This window comes from Peromyscus leucopus, chromosome 11, assembly GCF_004664715.2.
Source record: "Peromyscus leucopus breed LL Stock chromosome 11, UCI_PerLeu_2.1, whole genome shotgun sequence".
NCBI classification, from domain to species: Eukaryota; Metazoa; Chordata; class Mammalia; order Rodentia; family Cricetidae; genus Peromyscus; species Peromyscus leucopus.
In genome coordinates this window covers 55,107,648-55,128,747 of record NC_051072.1, presented here as the reverse complement: position 1 = coordinate 55,128,747, position 21,100 = coordinate 55,107,648, and the positions used below count along the sequence as shown (strand labels likewise).

Sequence of the window (21,100 nt, the reverse complement as noted above, 5' to 3'; positions counted from 1 at the left end):
CACACACAGTCATACCCTCACAATGCATGCTCACACACACACACTCACATACTCACACATACCCCTACACACAGTCATACTCTCACAATGCATGCTCACACATACTCACATGCTCACACATTACCCCCACAACAGTCACACCCTTCAGTGCACACACTCACCTTCCCACACACTCATGCTCACCTTTCCACACTCTCACACTCACATGCTCACTCACACACACACTCAATCTTACACAGGACCACTCATGCACACCCCCCTCCCCAACTTTCTCTGATTTTGAAGGAAGATTTCTTCTGCCCAACTCTAAGGAAAGAAGTCTGTCTGGCCGTTCCTACTCCCTGTAGCGTTTCCACCCATTTCTAGTTGCTTCTCTTTGGAAGGGCAGACAAGAAAGGAGCAAAGGATGGCCATTGGGGCAACTGGAAGAGCCCAGTCAGCAGACTGTGTGGGAACTCTCACAGGCTTCCAGCCTGATGTGCCCATGCCAAGCTTTCCACTAGGGCAGTGGTTCTCAACCTTCCTAATGCTGTGACCCATTGGTACAGTTCCTCATCTTGTGGTGACCCTACAATTGTTTTTGTTACTACTTCATAACTAATTTTGATACTGTTATGAATCATAATGCAAATGTCTGTGTTTTTTGATGGTCTTAAGCAACCCCTGTGAAAGGGTTGTTTGACCCCCAAAGGGGTCGAGGCTCATGGGTTGAGAACCATTGCACTAGAGCATGGTCCCTGGCAATCCCGCCCCCCCACACACACACTGTTGTATGTTCACTGGGGGACCTTTATCTTTCTTTGCACAGAGTATGTATCATTCCCCAGTGACACTCAGGCTTACCTCTAGTTCCTGTTACTCCTGTGTCCCCTTGCTGAAGGGGCGCTGTGTGCCCAGGCATTCACCTCGCTCCATGTTGCTCCTGCTCTGGTGAAGTCCATCACTACTGACCCGTGATGATGGGGTACAAGGAGCGTGCTCACTGTTAACATCATACATCCCTGGCTTTCCATACTAACTTTTCCCGACCTTGGTAAAAAGGGAGACTGGGATAAAAAATAAGGAGTCTTTGGATTGTAATTGTCTTTTCTTTGATTTTCTAGCACCTAGCTCTAGTGGTGAATGAAAGGATCATGGGGGGCGGGGATGAGAAGCAAAAGAGTTGAAGACTATATAGCTGACTACCCATGAGAAAGAAATATGAATAATTTCACATTCTTTATATGTTTAGAGGCTTGTGGTTCTTGGGTTGGAAACTGGAGTGCCTAAACCTTGAACTCCATTATCACCTGTTTTTTTGTGTGTGAGCATGTGTGTGTGAGCATGTTTGTGGGGGTCCACATGTGTACATGTGAGGGCCAGAGATCAGCCCTGGATTTTACCTCATTGACTGGCCAGAGAGAGTGCCTACTTCCCCAGGGTACAGGGTGACTGGCAAGAGCCAGTTCTTTCTTTCCAGTGTGTGGGTCTCAGGGACCAAACACAGGTCATCAGGCTTGGCAGCAGCCACCTTTACTCACTGAGCCATTGCGTACCCCCTACGCCACCCTGCGCTTTTTAAAATGTGTGATCGAACTCACGCCTTCCTTCATGCTTAAGTACATGGTAAGTACATTACTGTCTGGACTGGCTCTTTAAGGCTTTTACTTTGTTTTGTTTTTGACAGTGTTTCGGTAGCCCAGGTTAGCCCTGCAGTCACAATCCTTCCCCAGCTTTTTGAGTGTAGGCATCATAGATGTCCTCCCCATACCCGGCTGAACCCCTTGAAAATACATGCTAACTGTTTACCTCCTATCATTGTCCTGAAACAGTCGAGGCCTGGGATGAAGCCAAGGTCCAGGGTGGGAGGTAAGTCCTGACTAGAGTCTGTCTGTCTCTGGAGATGATGAATCATCCAGCATCCACCCTCTGGGTAGGAGCCAGGACTGCACGCAAATGACCTGTGAGATGAGGTGGCCCACTCCTTGTGAGCTGTTCTGCTAAAAACTGGCGAGGACTGCGTTGTGTGAGTGGGGCGCCCCCTGAGTGTGTCAGCTAAGGTACGTGAGTGCTCACCCTGCAGGGGCTGCTGTCACTCTTGTGTGGGCTCTGCCCGTGCCTTTCAGGTGAGCTGGGGTGGGAGCTGTACCACAGACGCGAAGACTCCGCAGCGCTGTATGAACTCATCATGAACGCAGGCCAGGAGGAGGGGATCGACAATTTTGGAACATATGCCCTGAATGCCTTAAGACTGGAGAAAGCTTTCCGGGCCTGGGGATCAGAGGTTTGAACACTCTCGTCCTCGTTAAAACCTTGTGCTGGTTGTATCTAGTTTTCGATGGAGGGCAAGGTTTGACAGTATCACTGTTGATTCTGGCTGTAAGAGAAATCATACGCTCTCAGATGACTTTGATGAGGGAAAGAAGCCGCACCCCTATTTACCACTGAACGTTGACTGGGTTCTGGGATAATGTTTATTCTGCCTCAGTCCCGCCCCCCCCCCCAACTTGGTGGTGAGCCCCAGACATTTTCTGACATCCTCTGAGGATTCGACTATCGCCTCTCAATCCCTGCTTTCTCCTCTGTTACGTTGTGTCTCATCTTCTTCTCATAATACATCCTTGGGGGAAGGAATGTTCTTTTTTCCTGAGGGGCGGGCACAATGGTCCCATATGTGTTGTTCTAGTCCCCACCAGCAATAACCCCACCAAGGGTTTCTCTTTGGGTAATGCTTACCATTTATACAACATTTGTATACCCATTGATTCTACTGAACTTCTGCCTTAGGTTTTTTTTTTTTTTTTCTCCCCCTATGGCTGTGGTAAAATGCCCAGACCAAAGCACCTTCAGGGAGAAGGGGTTGTTGAATTCAGCTCTCAGCTCCAGTTCCAGTCCTTCATAGTAGGGACGTCACAGTCGCAGGAGCTTGAGGGAACTGGTCATATCACGTCCATAATTGGAAATGGTTGCCTGCCTGCGTTCAGCTGCTGGGCTGGCTTTGTGCATTCTAACCCATCCAGGATCCCTGTCCGGGGAATGCAGTGTCCACAGTCGCGATCATCAGTTGTTGTAATCAAGGCACACTACAGGCACACCTAGAAGCCTTTGTTCCACGAATCTGACATTTAACCATCAATCTTCTCAGCTGTCCACGAACGTACTGTTACCACGACTCTTATTTTGCATCCAACCACATGATCCAGATTCCCGATTCAGGTCCTATTCACCTGTTTTTATTTCCTTGTGAGAGAACCAAACCCCTAACTTTTTCAGAGAACTATTTCCTTGGAAGACACTGAGGTTTTAGGGGCCATGGAAAAGATGAGCCTCGGAGTGGGCACTCTCGGGTTTAAATCTATCCTCTACAGCCTGCATGTTCACATGCTCGTTCTGTGGCTTATCTCTTGGAAATTCTACATTTCTGTAAAATAGAGCATTTATCCTACAGAATTAACATAGACATAGAGATGGCTTATTATGAGCCGAACAAACACACCATACAATTAATTTCTAGCTCAGGTAGGATCGTCTTGGGCCTTAGCATAGAAGTGAGCTTGGAGGAAACCAGTTCCTGCCTGCTTCAGAGCACAGTCTACAGCCTGGACTTGGGTGAGGCCAGCGCCCTCAGAAAAACAGGACAGTTTTGTCTCCATGATCTCCCCAAAAGAGTGCAGAGAGGCAGCCCCCTGAGAGTTAAGCATTGCTGTATTCTGGTGGGTTTTTTTCCCCCTGCTTCCTCCCGCTGCACTCCATCTTAGGGCCCTGTTTCACAGCAGTGCCAGAGCGCCCTCTAGTGTTGAAACAGCGACGAAGCCGCTCTGTTTTTCCTGAAAACAACAACAAAAACATTCTCCAAGTTTGAGCAGACTGAAAAATAATTTCAAACTGGTAACTCAAACTGATTTAAGAAATACGAGAAAATTTTACGTGGTATAAAGTAGCCTTATGTTTATCTGGTTTATGTAAGTCCTGTGTTGACTCTGTGGGAGGTTAGAGCAAGCAGATCCCATTGCCATAAAGAGAACAAAACAGGCTGACGTCTAGAAAGTTCTTAACAATGGTAACTGAATAGGCGAGACACTCGTCTGTTCCCGTTTCTGTACGTTTAACGGTTTCCACCGAGCTTATCTCAAGGCCTTTCATCTTTCCTTAGTTCTCATCGTATAAATTCGAATCTTTTAATAAAATTTTGAGGAGGGAAAAAATAACTTAAGAACAATACAGAGACAAAACCTCGTATCTTCATTCAGGTTTAGTACTAAATATTGGCTTTCTCCTGGATCGAGGTATCCTCTCACGATTCAGCCACTCTTGAGATCCAGCCCTGCCTCCCCTTTTCTTATCTGAACTCTGCAGAAGCCAGTGTCCTGCCATCAACATCTCCCTCTTTCCTCCTAGTCATAGCTAATTGCAGGATAAGCAAAGTCACTTAAGAACTTTAAGATGCATAATTATGTAAAATTATTACATAATACACACGAGATTCTTGTTTGTGGAACAGCATGTGCTAGCCTTCAAATATTTATCAAGATAAAAGGGGCCGGAGAGACGGCTGGGTGGTTGAGAGCAGTAACAGCGCATGCTGCTCCTGCAGAGGGCTCAAGGTCAGGTCCCAGCATCCTCCTCGGGCAGCCCACAGCCTCCTGTTCTGGGACTGGGAATCTGACGCCTCGATGATTCTCCAAGGACGCCTGCACCTAGCCACACACAGACGTGGACACATGCATGTGCACATAATAAAAATTAATTAATTAATATCTTTAAAATAAAGGAGCAGTGGCAGCCAATCCCAGCTCTGTTTCTGTGTTTGCTATATTTAAATGACAGCATTTGCCGAAGACTTCATTTGAATTTTGAATTAAAAATACTGTTCTGGGAGACTTAGTCCATAATTAGACTTTTTGAGAATCTTACTCAAAAACCATGAAGTGCCCTTGCTAGAAAGAATAATATAAGAAAGTAATGTTATTGTTTGAATCAATTTTAAACCTCAGTCCAGGGTGAAGCCAGTGTTTGCCAGTATTTGCTGAATGAAGGCAATAGATTTTTTCTCTATTTTACTGTTCTCTTTGTGGTAATGGGGAACTTGTCTACCCCTCACCCCTACCCAAGATGTAGTAAGACTTGCTGGGGGGGAGGGGGTTGCTCGTTTAATCCCTGACTCTGGAGGCAGAGGCAGGCAGATCTTGGTGAAGTGCTTTTAAACCCTTTAAAGGCAGCACAGTTCTGGTGTGAAGCAAATTAACATGCTCACCCGAGATTCAAACTGTGTTTTCCTTTCAGATGAACTGTGATACAAACCCCTTGGAAGCTGGACTGGAATATTTTGTCAAGCTGAATAAGGTATGTTTACGTTCTCAAGTGTGTATGAAACAAACGTTAAGAGGATGGCAGTGTTTTGTGCCAGAGACATGCTTTAAAATTTAACCAAGTGTGGGTATAGAAGAAACCAGTTGAACATAAATACTAAACACTACTTAATTTATCCATATCAACTATCTGTCATAATCTGATCAGCTCAATCTATGGGAGTGTGCTTAGAGCAGTGGTTCTCAGCCTGTGGGTCATGACCCCCTTAGGGGGTCACATATCAGATGTCCTGCCTATCATATATATATACATATATATGTATATATATATATGTATATATATGTATATATATATGTATATATATACATATATATATATAGTTACACTATGATTCATAACAGCAGTGAAATTACAGTTATGAAGTAGCAATAAAATAATTTGATGGTTGGGGGTCACCACAGCATGAGGAGCTGTATTAAAGGGTGGAAGCATTAGGAAGGTTGAGAACCATTGGGCTAGAGATTTAAGATAGCAGAATCCAGCTTCTTTAAGGGTTAAGACTAAAACCCAAGATGAAAGGTAATAAAAATCACTGGGTGGTGGCGGCAAACACTCTTAATCCTAGCACTTGGGAGGCAGAGGCAGACAATCTCCATGAGTTTGAGGCCAGCCTGGTCTATAGAGTGAGCAACAGGAAAGCCAAGACGGCACAGAGAAACTCTTGTCTTGAAAAACCAAAGAAAGGTAACAAAAATCATCAGGTAATTATGAGTTGGATTTCAACAGCCGTCTTTATAGAAATTGTGCTATGCTGTGTATGTATCAGCCACTTGTGGTGGCCGGTGAGGCTGCATATCAGTTAGCCAAACCAAGCAGATCGGACAGTGACTTCCTGCACACTCAAGGGATAAAGCTGTCTCGCCACATCGAATTAAGCAGGTGCTTATGGAGCAGGCTGTATGTAATGACAGCATCTAATATAAACAAAGGAGGTCTTTCCATTGTGCCCAGTACAAAGTGGGTATTTCCCGAGGAACCGACACAGGCCCAAAGAACCATTATTGGCATCAATGTGTCAAAGGGATGCTCTACACCAGTGGTCTTCAGGCTGCCAGCCTCGTCCTCATCTGGGAACTTGTAAGAAATGCCAATTCCCAGGTCCAATCCTAGACTTACTAAAAGCAGAGTATCTGGGAGCCGGGCCAACAAAGCTGTGTTTTAATAAGCCCTACAGGGGTTCCTAGGAATTGAGAAACACGATGCTACATAATTACTGTGGAGACTCATATCATAGGAGGCCAATTTATGATGGTCCCGCTCATCGGTGCCCGTCCTACACATGTAAATGAGGTTATGCCATTGAGGCATGCTTGAGAGTTGTACGAAAGATCTGGAAAGGACCTGCCGTAGTCAACCGTGTTCAAGGTTAGGAACCACAGCTGCTCTGAGGGCATTTGTAGGAGTCCCCAAATACGCTATCATTTTAAATCCCTAGGTCGGCTTTCCCTCCTGTGGGAATATGTAAACATGTGTCTATTAACCAGGCTATGGGAACTTTTTTTTTTTTTAATGTTTTGCATCAGTTCCCAAATTCCCAGCTAAAGTATTAACAGAAAATGTGTGTGTCTGTAGCTCTGGATTTTAGGAACAAGGACCCCAGAACAAGTTCTTGAAGGAATCCGTCTTCTCTGTGCATTTTCCCTGGCTTTTATTTTTATGATGCGCCATCTGTCTCTAGACTAGGGAAAGCAGGTGTGTGGAATTTGGGCAGCTCCTAGCAGCAGATTGCTCCTTGTGGTGACAGAAGTCTGCGTTTGGCTGTTTAAAATAAAGATAAAAATGCCCGACTCCTTAAAGTACCCAGCTCTCTGCTGCTAGCCCTGAGAGGTGGAGGGGGAATCAATTCTGTTTCTGTGTTTTGGATATTATTGTGAGGAGGCCTAGATGAATGATGTCTTCATATTGAAAGTGGATGCTTTAAGTCCTTCTTTATGACGATCAGCAGGTGAATATAGGAATTTATTAGCTCTTTTAAATGATACAATCAGCGGGGCGGTGGTAGCGCACGCCTTTAATCCCAGCACTTGGGAAGTAGAGCCAGGCAGATCTCTGTGAGTTCATAGGCCAGCCTGGACTACAGAGTGAGTTCCAGAAAAGACGCAAAGCTACACAGAGAAACCCTGTCTTGAAAAACCATAAATAAATAAATAAATAAATAAATAAATAAATAAATGATACAATCAAGTAAGCAAAGCTGAGCTCCAAAGCAAATTGTTTTATTGATACTGATTTAGATGGATGATGTGGTTTTGGGTGCTGAATTGCTGGTTCTTGTTCAGATGTCAAAGAGTTAGTTCTTAATGACTGTGTTGGGTGGGCATTTATGAAGCCTGAGAATTCAGCCCTGACTGAGCTGGGTCTTTTCCACCATGGGATGGATTCAGATGGTTGGCTGCCCTCAACTTCATGGTAGAGACACAGGCTGGGTTCTTGGGCAAGTGACTAGGTCTGATCAGCTGCCCCGAGAGCCTCCCTGGGGCATTCACAGCTTTGCAGCCGTCTACAGTGAGAGGTCACTTTCTGGAAATCAACTCTTGTAACTTGATAAGTTATGTCCTGTGCCTAAGAATAAAAAAAAAAGAAATTACTCAGACATTTAACGTACAGAAAGATGTTCTCCTACAAAGCCCTTTAGAAGACATTCTGTAACATTTTAAAGGATAATAATATCCAAATCCATTGCTTTGGAAAACTGAGGCCAGGAAGAGGCTGGAGTGGATACAGGGGAATGTTTGTTTTTGATAATGAAGCAAAGGTAACAAAACAAAAAAAACTTGAGAATTTTATTGAAATCATTTTTCCCTTTCTTTACTCCCAAAGTAAATAATTAGAATCCTCTGCAAAATCTTTAAAGATTCATCACAGGACAGTGGTCACAGTGAGATGACATGGGAAGGTGGCTGTCTGAGCTAGGAGTGGGGCTGGGGACTGCCTGGCAGTTCCTCTGTTTGAGAAGAGCGTCCCTTAGCCCGGGTCTGAAGTCAGCATGGAGCAGCCTTGGCTCTGGCTCTCCACTCCTCGCTCATACGGGCTTAGTGGACCTGAAGATCTGCCCGGGTTTCCCCCTCACAACATATGTTACAGAACTTACATAGACTCTCTTACAAATGAGACCATCCTCAGGCATGTTTTTGTTATAACAACGTTTTCATTTTAGCATAGGGTGAGCATGGCTGCATGTCCGATTTAAGGGGCAAAGTAGGGGAGGGGACCAGTCATCTGGCTTTGTTAAGCCACATACACACACACACACACACACACACACACACACACACACACACACACACTCATCCATATGCACACTCAAAAACACACATTCACACACATGTACACACACACTCAAACACACACATGAATACATTCATACTCCCTCACACCCTAACACATACATTCACACAGTCTCACACAATGCACATTCAAAAACACATGCATAATTCTCAAACACACTCATACACGCACACATACCCATGTACTCAGACACACACACATCACACATATACATATGCGCACAGTCACACACAGACACTCACACATTCACATGTACACACCTGCATACTCACATGCACACTCACACACACACATGCACACACATCCATTTAGTGTACATTTATTAATACTGTTTATGCCTCTTGCTAAGTCCCGGATTAAAGATTCACTTCTGGTGCCTACCAGGAAGTCAGGCTGTAGGTCAAGTTTTTTTTTTTTTTTTTAATTTTTATTATTAAGAGATTTTCTATTCATTTCACATACCAACCACAGATTCCCCCCTCCACCCTCCTCCCACTCCCCAGCCTTCCCCTCCCAACCCACCCTCCATTCCCTTCTCTAACAAGGCAAGGTCTCCCACGGGGAGTCAGCAGAGCCTGGTACATTCAGTTGAGGTAGGTCCAAGCCCCTCTCCCTGCACCAAGGCTGTGCAAAGTGTCCCACCATAGGTAGTGGGCTCCAAAAAGGCAGCTCACGTGCCAGGGATGGACCTCAATCCCACTGCTTGGGTGCTCCCTAAACAGTTCAAGCTAAACAACTGTCTCGCTTATCCAGAGGGCCTAGTCCAGTACCCTGGGGGCTCCTCAGTTATTGGTTCACAGTTCATGAGTTCCCACTAGTTTGGCTAGTTGTCTCTGTACGTTTTCCAATCATGGTCTCGATGTCACTTGCTCATAGAATCCCTCCTCTCTCTCATTGATTGGACTCCTGGAGCTCAGCCTGCCACCTGGCTGTGGATCTCTGCATCTGCTTCCATCAGTGACTGGATGAGGGTTCTATAATGACAGTTTTAGGGTATTCACTAATCTGATCACCGGAGTATGCCAGCTCAGGCACCCTCTCAACTATTGCTAGAAATCTAAGGTGGGGTCATCCTTGTGGGTTCCTGGGAATTTCCCTAGCACTGTTTTTCCCTATTCCCATGGTGTCTTCATTTATCATGGTATCTCTTTCCTTGCTCTCTCACTCTGTCCCTGCTCCAGCTCGAACCTCCCATTCCCTTATGTTCTCATCCCCCATCCCCTGCCCTCCATTATCCCCCCCCCTCACCCCCAGTTTGCTCATGTAGATCTCATCTATTTCTCCTTTGTTGGGTGATCCATGCGTCCCTCTTAGGGTCTTCCTTGTTAGCTAGCTTCTCTGGAGCTGTGGGTTGTAGTCTGATTATCCTTTGCTTTACATCTAGTATCCACTCATGAGTGAGTACATACCATGTTTGTCCTGAGTCTGGGTTACCTCACTCTGGAAACACTGCTTTGCATGGGGGGCCGCGGGGCACAGCACTGCCATCTCGTGGACATGAGCGGTAGTACCTCAAAGGAAGAATTTCAAACCAGCGAAATTGGTCAACCCAATCAAAAATTTGCTTTTTAAAATCTAACCAAACCTCCTCTAGCAAAATAAGTCTTACCATTGTTCTCATGGTATTTTGATTCATTCCAAAAGAAGTTTATGCGGGGAGGAAATCGGCAGCATTTGGTTAGCTTTGGGAATGGAGCGATACATTATTCTAATCACTAAAGCAACTGCTTCTGGACATCATAGGCATTTGTGGGATTTCTCTCCTGCGATTACCAAACCTCCATTCATGTCTAAAGCCAGAGAGTTAAGTACCCAGAGGAATGTGCTTAGGTAGAGTGGGTTTTTTTTCTTATACATTTATCCCCAACCCCAGATCCATTCTCCACCCTACTTGAATTGAAACAAATTTTAGCCAGGCCTGGTGACACATCCCAGTCATTTGTAATCCCAGCTACTTCTAGGTTTAAGACTGGAGGGTCTCAAGTTCAAGCCCCGCCTGAGCTACAGATGACTGCAACGCCACCTTGCCAATGTAGTGAGACCTAGAGTCAAAATAAAAAAAGTGAAAGAGGGCTGAGGCAGGAGGATTGCTGTGAGTTGAAGACCACTCTGGGTTGCATAAGACCAGGCCGAAAGTACCTGCAGTGCAAACATAAGGATCTGCGTTTGGAACCCCAGCATCCAAGTAAAGAGCCAGGCATGGCGGTGTGCACCTGTAACCCAGGCACTGGGCAGAAAGGGAGGGTCCAGGTCCCCTGAGATGTCGAGTAACAAAAAATAAGATGGGAGTGTCTTAGTTGGGGTCACTATGGCTGAGATGAAACACCATGACCAAAGCAACGTGGAGAGGAAAGGCTTTATCCGGCTTACACTTCCATATCTCTGTTCATCACTGAAGGAGGTCAGGGCAGGAACTCACACAGAGCAGGAACCTGGAGGCAGGAGCTGATGCAGAGGCCATGGAGGAGTACTGCTTACTGGCTCGCTCCTCATGGCTTGCTCAGCCTGCTTTCTTATAGAACCCAGGACCACCAGCCCTGGGATGGCCCCAACCACCATGGGCTGGGCCTCCCCCATCAGTCGCTGATTTAGAAAGTACCCAACAGCCAGACCTTATAGAAGCATTTTTCTCAATTGAGTTTCTCTCCTTTCAGATAACTCTAGCTCAGCAGTTCTCATCCTGTGGGTCATGACCATCGGAAGACACATACAGAGGAACCCCCAACCATAAATGTATTTTCATGGCTGCTTCATGACTGTAATGCTGCTGAGACTGAGCAGCGCCTCAGTACCCAAGGCCATTGGAAATAGGTGTTTCCTGATGGTTGTGACCCACAGGTTGAGAACCGCCGCTCTAGCTTGTATCAAGTTGACATGAAACGAAGCCAGCACAGAATGATGGAGGAAGACGCCCGACATCAACCTATGACCTCTATGTGCACACATGTTCACCTGGACCTGAACACATACAAACTCATGCACATGTATACAGTCACACACACACACACACACACACACACACACACAAGAGCAAGGAATGGGAGGGAGAGTTAAGAAAAGAACTGGAGATGCAGGGTATGCAGAATGCTTGCCCTGTGTTTACAAAAGTCTTGCTGTGTAGCCCAGGCTAGCCTCAAATCTGTGGCAATTCCTGCCCCTCCTTCTGCATACTGGTCCTACAAGTATGTGCTGCCACAGTTGACTTTCAATGATTTGTTTGAATGTAGCTGTTCTGATGTAGTTATTTTGAAAACACCCGACCTGTCCCAAGCCAATGTTATTCTTTTTTTTTTAAAGATTTATTTATTTATTATGCACACAATGTTCTGCCTGCATGTGTCCCTGCAGGCCAGAAGAGGGCACCAGATCTCATGACAGATGGTTGTGAGCCACCATGTGGTTGCTGGGAATTGAACTCAGGACCTCTGGAAGAACAGTCAGTGCTCTTAACCTCTGAGCCATCTCTCCAGCCCGCCAATGTTATTCTTTTAAAGTTTTGTTGTGTGTATTTGTTTTGGGGAGGGAGAGGGGACGTGTACTTGCCACATCATGTGTGGAACCCAGAAGACAACTTGTAGGAATCGTTTTTCTCCTTTTGGGTTCTAGAGATCCAACTCAGGTTAGTAGTCTTGGCAGCAAATGTCCTTACTTCTGGGCCACCTTGTCAGCCCCTGCCACACCCAATATTCTAAAAGTAGGATCCAGATGGCTTCACCGCATCCCCTGGCGAGTTGTTTCAAGTTGTTTCATTTTCTTTTTTAATGCATGAAGATGATGATACTGTCTTAGTTCTTTTTACCCCATACCAAGGCTGGTCTTGAGACTAGACAGCGAACAGTAGGAATGAGAAGAGCGTGGTGCAGTGTCGGAAGGAAGTTAGCAGGTGTGTGGCCTGTTCTGGTTGCAGCATGTCACTAATATTGTGCCCCACATCTTCGTTCTTATAAGTGTACAGCTAGTGGCTATTTTCCCTTGAGAAGGTAGGGATTGAGATGAGGGTGTCACATCTCACACCTGCAAGACAAGCATTCTGTCACTGAATCACAGTGCAAGTCCCAGATGGGTGTTTTAAAGTGTGTGTGTGTGTGTGTGTGTGTGTGTGTGTGTGTGTGTGTGTGTGTGTAGGAGGCAGGGTTCACCCATGCTGTGGTACTGGTGTGGAGGTTAGAGGACAATTTCGAGTGTTGGTCCTCCCTCCACCTTGTTTGAAGTGGGGTCTCTTTTGTGCACCACTGTGTACACTGGGTCAGCTGGCCAAAGAGTGTCCTGGGATTCTCCTGCCTCTCCCTCCCGTGTTGTCATAGGAGTGCTGGGATTGCATAGTCTCGTGTCCAGCTTTACGTGAGTAGAGGACATCCGAACTCAGGTCCTCATAGTGCAAGGCAAACCCTGTACCCACTGAGTCACGTCTCCAGCCCCTGGATTTAAGAAATATATATTATTTATATTTATATGTACAAGTAACACTCATGTATATGTGTGCACCATGTGCATACCTACTACCTGTGGAGGTCAGAAGAGAGAGTGTCAGATCTCCGTGAGCTGAGTTGCAGACAGCTGAGCTGTCCAGAGTGGGTGCTGGAAACAGAACCAGGGGTTCTCTGGGAGAGCAGCAGGTGCTTCTAACTGCCGGGACCCTGGATGCTTTTCAGAGTCCTTCTATCCTATCGATGAAGCACGAGAGAACAATTTAATTTCATTTTGTACCTGAGATTCCTAATCTGTAAAACGAAGCCTCCTTCTGCAAGTCTCAAGGTCTACAAAATGCCACTTTGCGTAGTGGGTGGAGCCATTCTGTTTGTTGATGAGCCATATAATTGTGCCATTTTAATTATGCCATCCTTACCCTCTTACCCAGCCTCACTGCTAAGTGATGAGGGGAAAAAAAGGGAAGAAGAGGAGTTAAGCCCGGGCTGAAGTATATTTTACCATCCCCAGAACACCTGTCAGGATATATTAGACTAACGGCTATTGAATTATCATGCTCATATATATCCAATTTCAGTTATGAAACAATATTTCTACCCTAAAAGCTCAAGTGTGCTCTTCACTAACTGCTTTAAAACTTTTAAATCTGTGGAAACCCTGGTCTCTGAATAAATTTTAAGTAATTTTAGACTATTTTTCTTTTATGTATATTATTTTTATTTGAACAGTATATTGAATACAAAGTCATTGGCATTTGAAGTAAACAGTTTGAAAGGTTTGATATGCATACCCACATGAAATTATAGCTGCAATAAAGCTAGGATACACCTTACCCCAGAGGCAAAAGGAATAATCACAGCCCTTGGTATTCCCTACCTCCCAACCCTCCCCACAGCTCCACCCTATCCCAGGCACCCATTTGTCTGTTTTCTGTCACTATAATTTATTTTGGCATCTTTTGGAATAAATGGAACATCTATATAAATGAAATTAAACAGAGCTCTAGTTTCATTTATGTTGCTGTGATAAAATACCCCGACGAGAAGCGATTTAGGGAAGAAAGAGATTATTTTAGCCCCCAATTCCAGGTTACAGTCCATCATGTGGGGTAGTCACGGCAGCAGGAACTGGAGTGAGCCAGTCACGTGCACAGCAGAGGGAGACTAGATGCGTTTGATTTCTCCACATAGTTCAGAAAGCCCTGCCCAGGGAATGGTGCTGCCCGGAGTGGGCTGGATCTTCCCACAGACAAGCCCCACCCCTAGAAATGCCCACAGACCAACTCATTGTAGACAATCCCCCATCAAGACTCTCTCCCGGTGATTCTAGGCTATGTCAAGTTGACAAAGATAACTATTATATATGTCATCTACACTTTTGGATATGGATCAGCATAAGTCAAGAGTCATTCATGTTGTTACAAGTTAGTTGCAAGATGCAGCAGGAGTCTTTGGTGGCAAACTCCTATGTTATTGTAACTTCAAAATGTCCTTTCCTTTATTTCCATCCAGAACTCGAAAACTGAGCATGCTCAGAGGCCCTTTTGTCCACCATTTTAACGTTTATATATATATATATATATATATATATATATATATATATATATATATATATGATCCATATCCTTGAGCTAAGAAATCAAAAAATGTGTCTACTATCTTTCTTAAATTAAGACTTTCAACCAAGCATGCTCAGCCATGGGCCAACCTCTACATAAGTATGCATGGGCTGCCTTTGTTTGAGAAGGGTGTTGTTTTGGAAATAACTCAGTGCTGCTCTTGCCTACTGTAGGTAGCAAAGCTCTCTCTGCTTCTTCATGCTTTGGCTTTGCATGCATCGGGCTGCAAATCCATTGCATTTGCTGACACAGCAACAGCTCACTGCTTTTGACGGCGCCCGTATTCCATCTTCTGGACTGCCGTTTGCTGAAACACGGACTTGTTGCTGAACGTTTGTGTTGCTTCAGCTGTATTACAAACACAGCTGTTATAAACATTTTTTTAAAAATATATTCATTTTGAAATGGTGTTTCATGTTGCCCAGGGTGGCTCTTCACTCACTCCCTGGGGATGACTTTGACTGCTCTCCCGTTCTGCTTCTACTTTCCAAGTGCTGGGATTACAGGCGCGTGTCACAGTGCCTAGCAGCATTTCTGTACAACTGTTTCTATGAACATATGCTTTCTTTTCACTCGGATAAATACCTGGGAGGATAATTGTTGAGTCAAATGGCAAGGATATATTGTATTTATTTTATTTTTTTAAAGATTTATTTTTATATGTGTGTTTGCCTGTGTGTGTGTGTGTGTGTGTGTGTGTGTGTGTGTGTGTGTATGTACTTACGTATGTGCACCATGTACATGCAGTGCCCATGGAGGCCAGAAGAGGGTGTTGGATCCCCTGTAACTGGTTTGTTAGCTGCCATGTGGGTGCTGGGAATTGAACCCATGTCCTCTGGAAGAGCAGCAAGTACTCTTAACCACTGAGCCATTTCACCAGCCCCTATGCTAATGTTTTAAGATGCTGATTTTTACAAAGTGCATCATTTTTGTTTTAGATTTCTACAAACTGCTTGTAGGAATTTCACTCTCTCTACAGCCTTGTCAGATGTTACCTTGGTTGGTCTCTCCTTTTCTTTCTTTCTTTTCTTTCTCTCTTCCTTCCTTCCTTCCTTCCTTCCTTCCTTCCTTCCTTCCTTCCTTCCTTCCTTTCTTTCTTTCTTTCTTTCTTTCTTTCTTTCTTTCTTTCCTTATCTCTTCCTTCCTTCCTTCCTTTCTTTCTTTCTTTATCTCTTCCTTCCTTCCTTCCTTCCTTCCTTCCTTCCTTCTTTCCTTCCTTCCTTCCTTCCTTTTTTTTCTGTCCTGGAACTTGCTCTGTAGACCAGGCTGGCCTCAAACTCACAGAGATTGCTTGCTTCTGCCTCCTGAGTGCTGGGTTCTGGTCAGTCTCTTTAACTGGAGCTATTCTGTGAAGTGTGGAGTGGCTGTAATTTGTTTTCTTTACGGCTAATGATGTTGAGCATCTTTTTATTTCTCTGTCTACTACTTCCGTCTCTTTTTCAGTAAGTGTCTGGTGAGATCTCTTACCCATTTTCAGTGGAGTTTACTTTCTTACTGCTGAGTTGTTCAAGGTCCTCATATTTTACATGTAAATTTTTAGCAGGTACATGCTTTGTAAATACTTGTGCAATTTGCATCTTAGTATTTTGTCTGTTGAACGGTGTCTTTCAGAGTTTTTAATTTATAAAATTTAAAGCCTTTATCAATTGATCTTTAATACGGTTCACATTAATTGATTGATGACTGTGGGGGAGGGCATACATGTGACTTAGAGGCCAGAGGACAACTTGATGATTTTCTTCTTCCACTATGTGGGTCCTGGGGATTAGTTTCAGGTCCTCAGGCTTGGAGCAACTACCTTTACACACTGAGCCATCTCACTGGCCCTCAATTGATCATTTATGGATGACATTTTTAGTTCATGTCTAAGAAATTGTTGCTTAACCCAAAGTTTTTGGCGATAGCCATCTGTGTTTTCTTCTAGAAATTGTAAACATTTAAAAAATTGTTTTTTTAAAAAAATCAGCTGTCTGTGAGGTGTGGACTAAGCTTATTTGCACGTGGCTCTTCGGTCTCCAGCACCATTTGTTGATAAGGCTGCCTTGTCTGCACTCACCGGCTCCCCAGATCTGGAGGGCTCAGCCCTTGTATGTTCGTAGGTCCCATTTCTGGGCTCTGCCAGGTGCCATTGAACTGCTAGTGTTTCCTGATACTAATATCACACTGCCTCAATTACTATAGGTTGTGTGAGATTAATGTTGGCTAGTCTAGGTCCTTTTGGTTTTCCATAAATTATAGAATCAGTGTGTCAATTGATTTTTAAAAGCCCTTGGGATTTTGATTGGAAATACACTGTATCTATAGGTTAATTCAAGTCTTTCAACACTTGAACAATGTATATTTCTGTGCCCATTTAGAGCTTCACTCATTTTTCTTGAAAATATTTTGTAGATTCCAATATATGTCTGTGCATCTTTGTACATTTTCATACCTAAGTATTTCATAATGTAACACTATCATAAATGGTGTTTTAAATTCAATTTTCAGTGGCTTATTGTTAATCTACAGAAATGCAACTGGGAGCTTGGGAGATAGCTCAGTCAGAAAAGTGCTTGCTGCCCATGTTATGAGGACCTGGTTTCAGGCCTCAGCTCCTGAGAAGCCAGGCATGGCTGTGTATACATGTAATCCCAGTACTGGGTAGGCAGAAACAAGGGGATCTTGGGAGCTTGCTGGCCAAAGTTCTAGTCCAGTCAGTGGGCTCCAGATTCTGTGCAAAACCTTGTCTCAGAAAATAAGTCGGAGGGAAATAGAGGAAGACACCCACCATCAATCTCTAGTTTCCATGGGTGCACACACATACACATGCACCCTCTACAGGGGTGCACACACCTTCACACCCACACATGCACACACTACACACACACACACACACACACAAACACGTGCACCCTCTACAAGAATGCACACACCTGCAGACCTATACACACACTCAACACATACATATGCACCCCCTACAAGAATACACACACATACACACCTCTACACACACACACACACACGCATACACACGTACAGATGCACACAAATACAATTGGCTTCTGTACCTTTCAGTCTTGCTCAGTAGTTCTTGTAGATCTGTTTTTCAGGTTCTCTGAGATCTTCTACACAGACAACCATGTTGTATAAAAATACAGCTTTTCTCTGTTTCTTTTAAAGTCTTCTATTTCTTTTTCCTGCCTTACTGCATTGCTTAGAAGCTCCACTGGCTTAACCTTCACCAAAGCTGCACGAAAGTGGTGACGACAAATACCTTTGCCTTGATCCTGACCTCGTGTGGAAAGTGTCCGCCCCCATCACCGGGGGCGGTGGACACCAGGTTCGGTGTTCACACCAGGGACAGTGTTCACACCGGGGACAGTGTTCACACCGGTGATGGTGGACACCATGGACGGTGTTCCCACCGGGGGCGGTGTTCCCACCGGACGGTGTTCACACCAGGGACAGTGTTCACACTGGGGTCGGTATTCACACTGGGGTCGGTGTTCACACCGGGGACAGTGTTCAATAGGTTTTCACAGCCACTTTGTATCACGTTGGAGTGATTCCTTCTCTTCCTAGTGCTACATGTTTTCTTTTAGTTGGGAGTAAATATTAGTTTTATTAAAGGGTTTTTCTACATCTAATCGGTTAATTTCTCTTTTTTACTTGTTATCTGTTGAACTATATTTATTTTCTAATGTTAAGTCTTTCACTTTAGGCGTAAAATTAACTTGGTGTTTACAGTTGATCTTTTTAAGATATTTTCAGGTTTTATTAGATCATTTCTAAAGTATGGAATCCAACTTAAATTTCACAGATACGATCTCCTTGTAGGTCTTGAACATTTGAAATTATTTTACTTGTTCAAAAAGTAAACTTATTCTATTTATTTATTTTGAATAGAATGATACATCCAGTTCAATTCAGGTGCTATTTTATGGTTTGCTATTTTATCTTCTGCACCTAACTCGGGACTGACACATGAAGAATTTTCAGTGCATGTATTCTGCTGAAAGCAGTGTCCAGAAATGCTGTCAGGAATGCAGCGGTACCCATCAGAAAGGGGGGCTAAGGAGTGATTTAAGGCTTTTGAGCAAGAAGTGACATTCTGGTGATGGAAAACTGATTAAAAGAAAGTTGTTGGTGTGACAGGGAGATCGTTTCCCCAATTACTGAAGGAGGCCGGTGGAGAAAGGGCAAAGGCTTCCATTAAGCAGGGGCTGTGGGGTGGAGAAGAAAATAATGTGAGCACTATTAGAAGGCAGTATGGCGCTCACCCGAGGCGCTGTGGGGTGGAGAGAAAGACAGGGGATATTGTCAGCACTGGAAAAAGGACAGATGTGGCTGGCAAACTGGAAGGGTTTGTGGGTGTGGAATAACTGAGTGGGAAGGTCTGGAACACAGCTGTGCCTGTGGGTTTGGAGCTCTGTTCGGGAAGCATGGACTTGGGCTCTTCAGATATGTGTGGAAATTAAAGGCAAGGGGTGTCGGGAACTCCTGTGGGCCTGCCCTGTGGTAGTGTTCATCAGGCTCAGAGCACTGGCTGCCTCTTCAGCTCGACCCTGCACTCTAAGAGGCAGCTAAGTCCGGGCTACCGACAGACTTCAGTGGTTTCTGTTCCACTTGCCCGTCTAAGACGAAGTATTTCATCTACAAGCACTCTTACTTAGATAATGACGAAAACATAAACTTCCCAAGCAGGCTCTGAGCCTGAGATGAGATGTAGGGGAGCAAGGCTTTGCTCTGTTCTTCATGCTTATTTCCTTGAGAGCTGTTTGCTTTGCATATACTCAAAACAGATAATCGTGTATCTCTCTGCCTAGAAAAGGATGAAAACTCAAGCTGTCCCTGTGATGGGTGGGTAGTGGAGACTCGACCCCTCTAGCATACAGAAATCTGCATGGGCTCAAATACGTCTAGAAAACAGTGTAGGAGCCCAGTTCTGAGCCCTCCGCATCCTCTTGTTTGCTTTAAATCACACAACACGTAATACAACCCAAGTGATATGCAAATGGAGCCATAGTGTAATGTTTAGGAAATGATAAGAAAAATGCTCATAGAAGTTCAGCACAAGCGTGTTTTTTTTTTCTTTTTTCTTTTGGTGTGTAGTTGATTGAACTTGCAGAATTTGCAAATGATCAGTTGTACTGTGAGAATATTAAAACTTTAGCTGCTGCTGAAGTTAAATGTCAAAGTGTACCTGATAAAGTCACGTGGCCAGCCTGCAGCTTTCTTTTGAGTCATAAGCTTCAAAGACTAATATTTTCCTTAAAATTGAATGGAATGAAAGTCACAGAATATATGTAATAGGGACTATTTTAGTTTTCAAAAAATTTGAATTTGGTTTAAAAGGTAATTACCCTGGTTATTGGTCTGCCTTAGGCATGTTTTTAATATTTTCCTCAGTTTACAGATAGCAGGGTTTCACCACTTAGTCCAAACTGTCTCTACACCCGTCATCCTCCTGCCTCAACCTCTCAAGTGCTGGGATTCCAGGTGTGTGACACTACACGTGTTCCTCGGGTTTCTCTTCAATCTCCTCCTTCCCTGTACCTGCAGAGTCCCTTTTCTTGCTCCCTCAAAGACTGTTTTTGAGAAGGAATTCTCTTCTGGCTAGTACTTCAGCTAGGAAAATGCTAGTTGAGTTCTTCCTCGGCCACCTGTGCTAAGGGCTGAGAGTGAAAACCTGATGTATGTGGGAGATTTCGTTTCCCAGCCAACAATAGCGGCTAAACTCGTGATTTTACACTTCGCTACAAAGGATCTATTGACGACGTGCTTGGCTGTACGGCAGAAAAAGCACACCAGGGCTGCCCAGGCTTGAGCTTTCTTGCTCATTCTCCATCCAGCCTTCACTGGTCTTGCAGTTCTTGTAGACTGGCTCAAGTCACAAGCTGTTCAAAGACTTCTGCGGCCTAACTTGGAATAGGAAGCGAGTGAGGCTGTGGTTTGTCTTGATGGGGTGCAGACCAAGTCAACCCTTTCCCCAAACGAGTGAGCCCAGGATGCAGCTTTCTCAGCATCTCTGAGTCACACCCAGATGCACAGAGTGCTGAACAGCTGACCAAAGGATGCAACAGTTAACGCAGTCTCAGGCTGGCAATGGCCACGAACTTCACAAGGAGGCCTCCTCCGGGCTGCCTTCAGTGATTTCTCGGGGCCCATTTTAGACAAGAAGCTTTCCAGTGTGCGTGAGGGACAGTGACAGTTGTTGTCACCTGGATTCTCATCCTCATTCCGCCCTTTGGAGGAGCTGGTAACCAGCGGCTGAAAAACACAGAACAGGACTGGGTGCCCACGCCTGGTTCCTGGGGATTCGGCGATGCAAGATGTGAAACTTAGTCATTTCTGTCTTTGGAACTTTTAATATTTGAGTTTAAAGGATATGAGCCAAAAACTTAAGATAAACTGATGACATTCTTGGATTTTTTGATG

The 21,100-nt window shown here is 44.6% G+C and overlaps 1 protein-coding gene across 1 annotated transcript in view; it reads left to right on the top strand.

Moving 5' to 3' along the window:
- The window catches only part of Dmgdh (dimethylglycine dehydrogenase), a 71,839-nt gene that overhangs the window by 37,389 nt on the left and 13,350 nt on the right, over positions 1 to 21,100 (top strand). The window contains exons 13-14 of the mRNA XM_028871644.2: positions 2,106 to 2,263; positions 5,263 to 5,322. Coding sequence (XP_028727477.1) covers positions 2,106 to 2,263; positions 5,263 to 5,322 — 218 coding nt within the window. The remainder of the gene's footprint in view (positions 1 to 2,105; positions 2,264 to 5,262; positions 5,323 to 21,100) is intronic.